This window comes from Helicoverpa armigera, chromosome 30 (genome assembly GCF_030705265.1).
Source record: "Helicoverpa armigera isolate CAAS_96S chromosome 30, ASM3070526v1, whole genome shotgun sequence".
NCBI classification, from domain to species: domain Eukaryota; kingdom Metazoa; phylum Arthropoda; class Insecta; order Lepidoptera; family Noctuidae; genus Helicoverpa; species Helicoverpa armigera.
Window position 1 is genome coordinate 325,179 of NC_087149.1, and position 9,895 is coordinate 335,073.

The 9,895-nt window shown below is 48.7% G+C and overlaps 1 protein-coding gene across 1 annotated transcript; it reads right to left on the reverse strand.

Annotated features, from left to right (window-relative positions):
- Positions 1-202: 202 nt before the first annotated feature.
- LOC135119174 (U4/U6 small nuclear ribonucleoprotein Prp4-like) lies at positions 203-9,628 on the reverse strand. The gene is made up of 4 exons (XM_064043095.1): positions 9,461-9,628; positions 3,500-3,569; positions 2,747-2,868; positions 203-2,282 (listed from the first exon to the last, which is right to left on the reverse strand). The coding sequence occupies exons 1-4, from the start codon at positions 9,548-9,550 to the stop codon at positions 2,190-2,192; spliced, it is 375 nt and encodes a 124-aa protein (XP_063899165.1). The 5' UTR covers positions 9,551-9,628; the 3' UTR covers positions 203-2,189.
- Between the last annotated feature and the right edge of the window lie 267 nt (positions 9,629-9,895).

A 9,895-nucleotide genomic window follows, 5' to 3' on the forward strand; every position in this document is an offset into this window, starting at 1 on the left:
TGCAGTACCAATGAAGCTGTGCGATTGTGCAAATATACTGCTGTGTTTGTAGCTTCAGCCCAGAACTTCTTGCTTAACTGTGCATCAAAGAGCATGCACCTAGCTTTCTCGACTAGGGTTCTGTTCATACGTTCACACAGACCATTCTGTTCAGGCGTGTATGGACAAGTTGTTTGATGAACTATTCCCTTTTGCTTTAAGTAATCATTAAACTCAGCATTGCAGAACTCTCTTCCATTATCGCTTCTTATAATTTTTATCTTTTTATTTGTCTGATTTTCAACTAACACTTTATATTCCTTAAAACTTTTCAATGCATCATTCTTGTTTTTCAGAAAATAAATAGCTGTCATTCTACTGTAATCGTCGACAAATAAAATAAAATATTTAGAACCTCCAATAGACTCGCACTCCATAGGTCCACAAATATCTGTGTGAATAATATTCAACACCTCTGTACTCCTTTTGCGGTATGACTAAAAGGTAATCTCGTTTGTTTTCCTTCACAGCACACGGAACAGGTAGACTTTGAGATATCAACTTTCTCCTTCAAAGTTAAACCATCGACTGCATTCTGCATTTTATTAAGACATTCACTATTAACATGTCCTAACCTGCGATGCCAGAGCTCACCAGATATGATTGCTGCTGCAGACATATTCTCCTGAAGTTGAAGCTTGTAAACTCCATTTTGTAACAACGCGTGAGCAACTAATGTACCTTTCTGATTGTATATTTCACAGGAGTTTGAAGTAAATACAACATTATTACCTTTGTTAATTAATTGGCTAACAGATAGCAAGTTGGTCGTCAATTTCGGTACACAAAACACATCTTTTATGTCTACATCAAAACTGCAATCATTAACTATTGTAGAAATCTGTATATCTCCGGTACACGCAATCGGCACTTTTGTTTTGTCGGCTATCAAAATCGTCTGACCTTCTTTTTCGTAAGAAATGTTCGAAAGCCATTGTTTATTTGGCGTCAAGTGCACACTCGCTCCCGAATCGACATACCAGTCTTGGTTATTAAAGTTTCCGCTTAGAAAGACCGCACTGAACGCGTTTGTTTGTTTACGTTCATTTCCTTTGTTATTCGAAATTTCGGCCGTACATTGCGATTTGAAGTGGCCTATTTGTTTACATCGATAACATTTAATTTCTTTCTTCGGCTTTGTTGACAATATCGATCCATGATGGCCGCCATGATTTGCATTATTAGTTTTGCTAACCATAGACTTCCTGGCCGATGAATGTTGCCAACCTTTATAACCACTGGCCAAAGCGCCATTCGATTCTTCATTCGTTCCGTTTCCTGATTCCATATCAAGCAACTTACTTTTTATGGCGTCCGTTGTAATCTGAATACCCGAATGTTCTATGGCCATTATCATGGGGGCATATTTTTCAGGCAGCCCCGCTAATAGCAATGAACCAATCCACTCGTCGTTCAAATTGAATCCTGTATTGCACAACTTTTGCCCTGTTTCTATAATTTGTGTCACATAAGCAATCATGGAACCACAATTTTCGAGTCTTATAGAAATTAAAGTTCTTAGTAAGCTTATTCTTCTTGTAAAACCGGAATCGTCAAATAAAGCCCTTAGTTTCTCCCATAATTCCTTGGTAGTAGAAACATTTTTAATGTGCACATACAATGAAGAGTCAATCGTGAGAATCAGCTTGGCTTTTGTTTTTGCATCATCCTCGGCAAACTCTTTCACATCTGCTCCTGGTTTGATGCATTTCATCATACCTTCTAGGATCAAAAAGTTTTCCGCTGCAAATACCCATTCACTGTAATTTTCTCGTCCTCTTAATTTCGGCACATTTATGATATAGTTTGTCGCCATCTTTAGAATCGCTGCAAACTAAAAGAAGACCCGCCTAGGCTAGCTAATCTAATTATCCAACTGCGATTTATTATTAAACTAGTTACTTGACAACTTATAAACTCGCGATAACTAGCTAAAACCCTAAAGGCCATAAATTCTGGGCCCATAACCTATTAAAACGAAATAAAACAGCGTGTTTTCTTATTTGACTTGGAACGAACTATATTTCAAATCATAGACAACTTAAAACTAGAACCAGAGATCCATAGACCAAAAACACCACAGAGTAAAGTTAGGTGTACCATTGACACTATTATTTTTATATAAATCAACAATTATAATTATTTATAATTTAGGCTAGATCGGGCGCCCAAAGTTTGAACGTTCTATCGTAAGAACACGTCGCTATGTACTTATTATCATACGATATATCTGCGCTCATCACCTGAAACAAAACAATTTAAGTCTTTATAATGTGCATATTTTGGAATGAGAAAATCTATGTAATTTCAGCGTAACAAAGGCTGCCATTTCCCGTTTTATCATTCGAAATAAATATAGATAGTCGCCACCTAGTTGCTATTTGTTACTATTAGTTGCTACCTAATTGCTACCCTCGTAGTTTTGGAAATAATGATTTTTTAAAGGTGACAGCTATTTTGATATCATAAGCAACTTAATCCAGTGAGAAGAAATTGCGCAAAAGTATTGAGTTTTTTTAACCAAGACTTATTACCTAATTGCTACCTATTTCATTTTAGCCCAAATATATTTCAGGGATAAAATTAAGTTAATGTAAGTGCCTCGATAAAAAATAATTTGCAAGTTCTCATTAAATACCAAATAATACCAGATAGTGCTAACTTTAAAAGTATTTTTCATATATAAATAAGTAAGTATATTATTTACCTTATTATCATGTCCGGAGAGCGTTCTAAGCGGATGCCAGGCGGGGTTGGACCAGATCTTAGCTGTCTTATCATAAGATGAAGTTAGTAAGAAATGACCGTGACTCTTCTGGTATCGAACATCTGTAAGAAATATTTATATTTATTAACACGCTTATATTAGCTTCACTTACTACTTCTATTAGCTTTCTGAGACACCAATGACTATGTCTCGGATGGCACGTTAAACTGTAGGTTCCGGCTGTCATTGAACATCCTTGGCAGTCGTTACGGGTAGTCAGTAGCCAGTAAGTCTGACACCAGTGTAACCAAGGGGTATTGGGTTGCCCGGGTAACTGGGTTGAGGAGGTCAGATAGGCAGTCGCTCCTTGTGGCACACTGGTACTCAGCTGAATCCGGTTAGACTGGAAGCCGACCCTAACATAGTTGGGAAAAAAGCTCGGAGGATGATGATGCTTATATTAGCTTCACTTGTAACTATGTATGTAAGAAAATTTTGGAATCTTAATGTGACCCACTTCCCGGTCTTCGATTAGGATGAAATTTTGCACACGCTCTGAGTTCTGATGACAATACATGACTAGCATGTTTTTTTTTAGATTTTTAAGCTATTAGTTTTTTTGTAAAACAACTGAACTGATTTGAAATATTCTTTCACTGTTGGGGCGCTACACTCTTCCCGAGAAACATAGGCTATATTTTATCCCGGTACGGACAGTAGTTCCTACGGGACGGGATACATGTATATACTTACCGCTCAATAAATGTGTGTGTGAAGGAATGGTATACAGCGCTGATCGACGTCTTAGATCCCAGATTTTTGTCTGAAAACATGAATCTGATTTAAAATACAGTTTAGCAAAATAATTACCCACAGCCATTACCAAATTACTCTAAATTACCCCAGCAGTGGGCAATACACGATATCTATTCATATCACTCGTATAATATTGTCAGACTGGGTTGAAGAGGTCGGATAGGCAGTCGCTCCTTGTGGCACACTGATATAATCATCGGCAAGGATGATGATGACATGTGTACAGTGCGCAAAGCGATCCTCACTCTTCCGCCGAGAACTTATTATCCGTGCCGATAACTATACTCAGCTGAATCCGGTTAGACTTGAAACCGACCCCAACATAGTTGGGAAAAGGCTGGGGGGATGATGGACAAATTTCTATGTATCTGATGATCAGCAGCAGCGGTGGCGAGCTGGTGTCCCTCCAGGAACATGACGCAGCTAGGTGCCAACACTCTACAGTACACTATAGCTACCTGATGATCAGCAGCAGCGGTGGCGAGCTGGTGTCCCTCCAGGAACATGACGCAGCTAGGTGCCAACACTCTACAGTACACTATAGCTACCTGATGATCAGCAGCAGCGGTGGCGAGCTGGTGTCCCTCCAGGAACATGACGCAGCTAGGTGCCAACACTCTACAGTACACTATAGCTACCTGATGATCAGCAGCAGCGGTGGCGAGCTGGTGTCCCTCCAGGAACATGACGCAGCTAGGTGCCAACACTCTACAGTACACTATAGCTACCTGATGATCAGCAGCAGCGGTGGCGAGCTGGTGTCCCTCCAGGAACATGACGCAGCTAGGTGCCAACACTCTACAGTACACTATAGCTACCTGATGATCAGCAGCAGCGGTGGCGAGCTGGTGTCCCTCCAGGAACATGACGCAGCTAGGTGCCAACACTCTACAGTACACTATAGCTACCTGATGATCAGCAGCAGCGGTGGCGAGCTGGTGTCCCTCCAGGAACATGACGCAGCTAGGTGCCAACACTCTACAGTACACTATAGCTACCTGATGATCAGCAGCAGCGGTGGCGAGCTGGTGTCCCTCCAGGAACATGACGCAGCTAGGTGCCAACACTCTACAGTACACTATAGCTACCTGATGATCAGCAGCAGCGGTGGCGAGCTGGTGTCCCTCCAGGAACATGACGCAGCTAGGTGCCAACACTCTACAGTACACTATAGCTACCTGATGATCAGCAGCAGCGGTGGCGAGCTGGTGTCCCTCCAGGAACATGACGCAGCTAGGTGCCAACACTCTACAGTACACTATAGCTACCTGATGATCAGCAGCAGCGGTGGCGAGCTGGTGTCCCTCCAGGAACATGACGCAGCTAGGTGCCAACACTCTACAGTACACTATAGCTACCTGATGATCAGCAGCAGCGGTGGCGAGCTGGTGTCCCTCCAGGAACATGACGCAGCTAGGTGCCAACACTCTACAGTACACTATAGCTACCTGATGATCAGCAGCAGCGGTGGCGAGCTGGTGTCCCTCCAGGAACATGACGCAGCTAGGTGCCAACACTCTACAGTACACTATAGCTACCTGATGATCAGCAGCAGCGGTGGCGAGCTGGTGTCCCTCCAGGAACATGACGCAGCTAGGTGCCAACACTCTACAGTACACTATAGCTACCTGATGATCAGCAGCAGCGGTGGCGAGCTGGTGTCCCTCCAGGAACATGACGCAGCTAGGTGCCAACACTCTACAGTACACTATAGCTACCTGATGATCAGCAGCAGCGGTGGCGAGCTGGTGTCCCTCCAGGAACATGACGCAGCTAGGTGCCAACACTCTACAGTACACTATAGCTACCTGATGATCAGCAGCAGCGGTGGCGAGCTGGTGTCCCTCCAGGAACATGACGCAGCTAGGTGCCAACACTCTACAGTACACTATAGCTACCTGATGATCAGCAGCAGCGGTGGCGAGCTGGTGTCCCTCCAGGAACATGACGCAGCTAGGTGCCAACACTCTACAGTACACTATAGCTACCTGATGATCAGCAGCAGCGGTGGCGAGCTGGTGTCCCTCCAGGAACATGACGCAGCTAGGTGCCAACACTCTACAGTACACTATAGCTACCTGATGATCAGCAGCAGCGGTGGCGAGCTGGTGTCCCTCCAGGAACATGACGCAGCTAGGTGCCAACACTCTACAGTACACTATAGCTACCTGATGATCAGCAGCAGCGGTGGCGAGCTGGTGTCCCTCCAGGAACATGACGCAGCTAGGTGCCAACACTCTACAGTACACTATAGCTACCTGATGATCAGCAGCAGCGGTGGCGAGCTGGTGTCCCTCCAGGAACATGACGCAGCTAGGTGCCAACACTCTACAGTACACTATAGCTACCTGATGATCAGCAGCAGCGGTGGCGAGCTGGTGTCCCTCCAGGAACATGACGCAGCTAGGTGCCAACACTCTACAGTACACTATAGCTACCTGATGATCAGCAGCAGCGGTGGCGAGCTGGTGTCCCTCCAGGAACATGACGCAGCTAGGTGCCAACACTCTACAGTACACTATAGCTACCTGATGATCAGCAGCAGCGGTGGCGAGCTGGTGTCCCTCCAGGAACATGACGCAGCTAGGTGCCAACACTCTACAGTACACTATAGCTACCTGATGATCAGCAGCAGCGGTGGCGAGCTGGTGTCCGGCGGGGCCCAGTCGGCGCCCAGCACGGGGCCAGGTGTCCCTCCAGGAACATGACGCAGCTAGGTGCCAACACTCTACAGTACACTATAGCTACCTGATGATCAGCAGCAGCGGTGGCGAGCTGGTGTCCCTCCAGGAACATGACGCAGCTAGGTGCCAACACTCTACAGTACACTATAGCTACCTGATGATCAGCAGCAGCGGTGGCGAGCTGGTGTCCCTCCAGGAACATGACGCAGCTAGGTGCCAACACTCTACAGTACACTATAGCTACCTGATGATCAGCAGCAGCGGTGGCGAGCTGGTGTCCCTCCAGGAACATGACGCAGCTAGGTGCCAACACTCTACAGTACACTATAGCTACCTGATGATCAGCAGCAGCGGTGGCGAGCTGGTGTCCCTCCAGGAACATGACGCAGCTAGGTGCCAACACTCTACAGTACACTATAGCTACCTGATGATCAGCAGCAGCGGTGGCGAGCTGGTGTCCCTCCAGGAACATGACGCAGCTAGGTGCCAACACTCTACAGTACACTATAGCTACCTGATGATCAGCAGCAGCGGTGGCGAGCTGGTGTCCCTCCAGGAACATGACGCAGCTAGGTGCCAACACTCTACAGTACACTATAGCTACCTGATGATCAGCAGCAGCGGTGGCGAGCTGGTGTCCCTCCAGGAACATGACGCAGCTAGGTGCCAACACTCTACAGTACACTATAGCTACCTGATGATCAGCAGCAGCGGTGGCGAGCTGGTGTCCCTCCAGGAACATGACGCAGCTAGGTGCCAACACTCTACAGTACACTATAGCTACCTGATGATCAGCAGCAGCGGTGGCGAGCTGGTGTCCCTCCAGGAACATGACGCAGCTAGGTGCCAACACTCTACAGTACACTATAGCTACCTGATGATCAGCAGCAGCGGTGGCGAGCTGGTGTCCCTCCAGGAACATGACGCAGCTAGGTGCCAACACTCTACAGTACACTATAGCTACCTGATGATCAGCAGCAGCGGTGGCGAGCTGGTGTCCCTCCAGGAACATGACGCAGCTAGGTGCCAACACTCTACAGTACACTATAGCTACCTGATGATCAGCAGCAGCGGTGGCGAGCTGGTGTCCCTCCAGGAACATGACGCAGCTAGGTGCCAACACTCTACAGTACACTATAGCTACCTGATGATCAGCAGCAGCGGTGGCGAGCTGGTGTCCCTCCAGGAACATGACGCAGCTAGGTGCCAACACTCTACAGTACACTATAGCTACCTGATGATCAGCAGCAGCGGTGGCGAGCTGGTGTCCCTCCAGGAACATGACGCAGCTAGGTGCCAACACTCTACAGTACACTATAGCTACCTGATGATCAGCAGCAGCGGTGGCGAGCTGGTGTCCCTCCAGGAACATGACGCAGCTAGGTGCCAACACTCTACAGTACACTATAGCTACCTGATGATCAGCAGCAGCGGTGGCGAGCTGGTGTCCCTCCAGGAACATGACGCAGCTAGGTGCCAACACTCTACAGTACACTATAGCTACCTGATGATCAGCAGCAGCGGTGGCGAGCTGGTGTCCCTCCAGGAACATGACGCAGCTAGGTGCCAACACTCTACAGTACACTATAGCTACCTGATGATCAGCAGCAGCGGTGGCGAGCTGGTGTCCCTCCAGGAACATGACGCAGCTAGGTGCCAACACTCTACAGTACACTATAGCTACCTGATGATCAGCAGCAGCGGTGGCGAGCTGGTGTCCCTCCAGGAACATGACGCAGCTAGGTGCCAACACTCTACAGTACACTATAGCTACCTGATGATCAGCAGCAGCGGTGGCGAGCTGGTGTCCCTCCAGGAACATGACGCAGCTAGGTGCCAACACTCTACAGTACACTATAGCTACCTGATGATCAGCAGCAGCGGTGGCGAGCTGGTGTCCCTCCAGGAACATGACGCAGCTAGGTGCCAACACTCTACAGTACACTATAGCTACCTGATGATCAGCAGCAGCGGTGGCGAGCTGGTGTCCCTCCAGGAACATGACGCAGCTAGGTGCCAACACTCTACAGTACACTATAGCTACCTGATGATCAGCAGCAGCGGTGGCGAGCTGGTGTCCCTCCAGGAACATGACGCAGCTAGGTGCCAACACTCTACAGTACACTATAGCTACCTGATGATCAGCAGCAGCGGTGGCGAGCTGGTGTCCCTCCAGGAACATGACGCAGCTAGGTGCCAACACTCTACAGTACACTATAGCTACCTGATGATCAGCAGCAGCGGTGGCGAGCTGGTGTCCCTCCAGGAACATGACGCAGCTAGGTGCCAACACTCTACAGTACACTATAGCTACCTGATGATCAGCAGCAGCGGTGGCGAGCTGGTGTCCCTCCAGGAACATGACGCAGCTAGGTGCCAACACTCTACAGTACACTATAGCTACCTGATGATCAGCAGCAGCGGTGGCGAGCTGGTGTCCCTCCAGGAACATGACGCAGCTAGGTGCCAACACTCTACAGTACACTATAGCTACCTGATGATCAGCAGCAGCGGTGGCGAGCTGGTGTCCCTCCAGGAACATGACGCAGCTAGGTGCCAACACTCTACAGTACACTATAGCTACCTGATGATCAGCAGCAGCGGTGGCGAGCTGGTGTCCCTCCAGGAACATGACGCAGCTAGGTGCCAACACTCTACAGTACACTATAGCTACCTGATGATCAGCAGCAGCGGTGGCGAGCTGGTGTCCCTCCAGGAACATGACGCAGCTAGGTGCCAACACTCTACAGTACACTATAGCTACCTGATGATCAGCAGCAGCGGTGGCGAGCTGGTGTCCCTCCAGGAACATGACGCAGCTAGGTGCCAACACTCTACAGTACACTATAGCTACCTGATGATCAGCAGCAGCGGTGGCGAGCTGGTGTCCCTCCAGGAACATGACGCAGCTAGGTGCCAACACTCTACAGTACACTATAGCTACCTGATGATCAGCAGCAGCGGTGGCGAGCTGGTGTCCCTCCAGGAACATGACGCAGCTAGGTGCCAACACTCTACAGTACACTATAGCTACCTGATGATCAGCAGCAGCGGTGGCGAGCTGGTGTCCCTCCAGGAACATGACGCAGCTAGGTGCCAACACTCTACAGTACACTATAGCTACCTGATGATCAGCAGCAGCGGTGGCGAGCTGGTGTCCCTCCAGGAACATGACGCAGCTAGGTGCCAACACTCTACAGTACACTATAGCTACCTGATGATCAGCAGCAGCGGTGGCGAGCTGGTGTCCGGCGGGGGCCCAGTCGGCGCCCAGCACGGGGCCCAGGTGTCCCTCCAGGAACATGACGCAGCTAGGTGCCAACACTCTACAGTACACTATAGCTACCTGATGATCAGCAGCAGCGGTGGCGAGCTGGTGTCCCTCCAGGAACATGACGCAGCTAGGTGCCAACACTCTACAGTACACTATAGCTACCTGATGATCAGCAGCAGCGGTGGCGAGCTGGTGTCCCTCCAGGAACATGACGCAGCTAGGTGCCAACACTCTACAGTACACTATAGCTACCTGATGATCAGCAGCAGCGGTGGCGAGCTGGTGTCCCTCCAGGAACATGACGCAGCTAGGTGCCAACACTCTACAGTACACTATAGCTACCTGATGATCAGCAGCAGCGGTGGCGAGCTGGTG

Bases quoted from the DNA above. Each gene is read 5' to 3' on its own strand.
- LOC135119174 (XM_064043095.1), bottom strand. From the start codon at position 9,550: ATGTTCCTGGAGGGACACCTGGGCCCCGTGCTGGGCGCCGACTGGGCC. The intron at 3,570-9,460 runs GTAGCTATAGTG...TCATGTTTTCAG, and splicing joins CCGCTGCTGCTGATCATCAG to ACAAAAATCTGGGATCTAAG. The intron at 2,283-2,746 runs GTAAATAATATA...GTTTTGTTTCAG, and splicing joins TCTCCGGACATGATAATAAG to GTGATGAGCGCAGATATATC.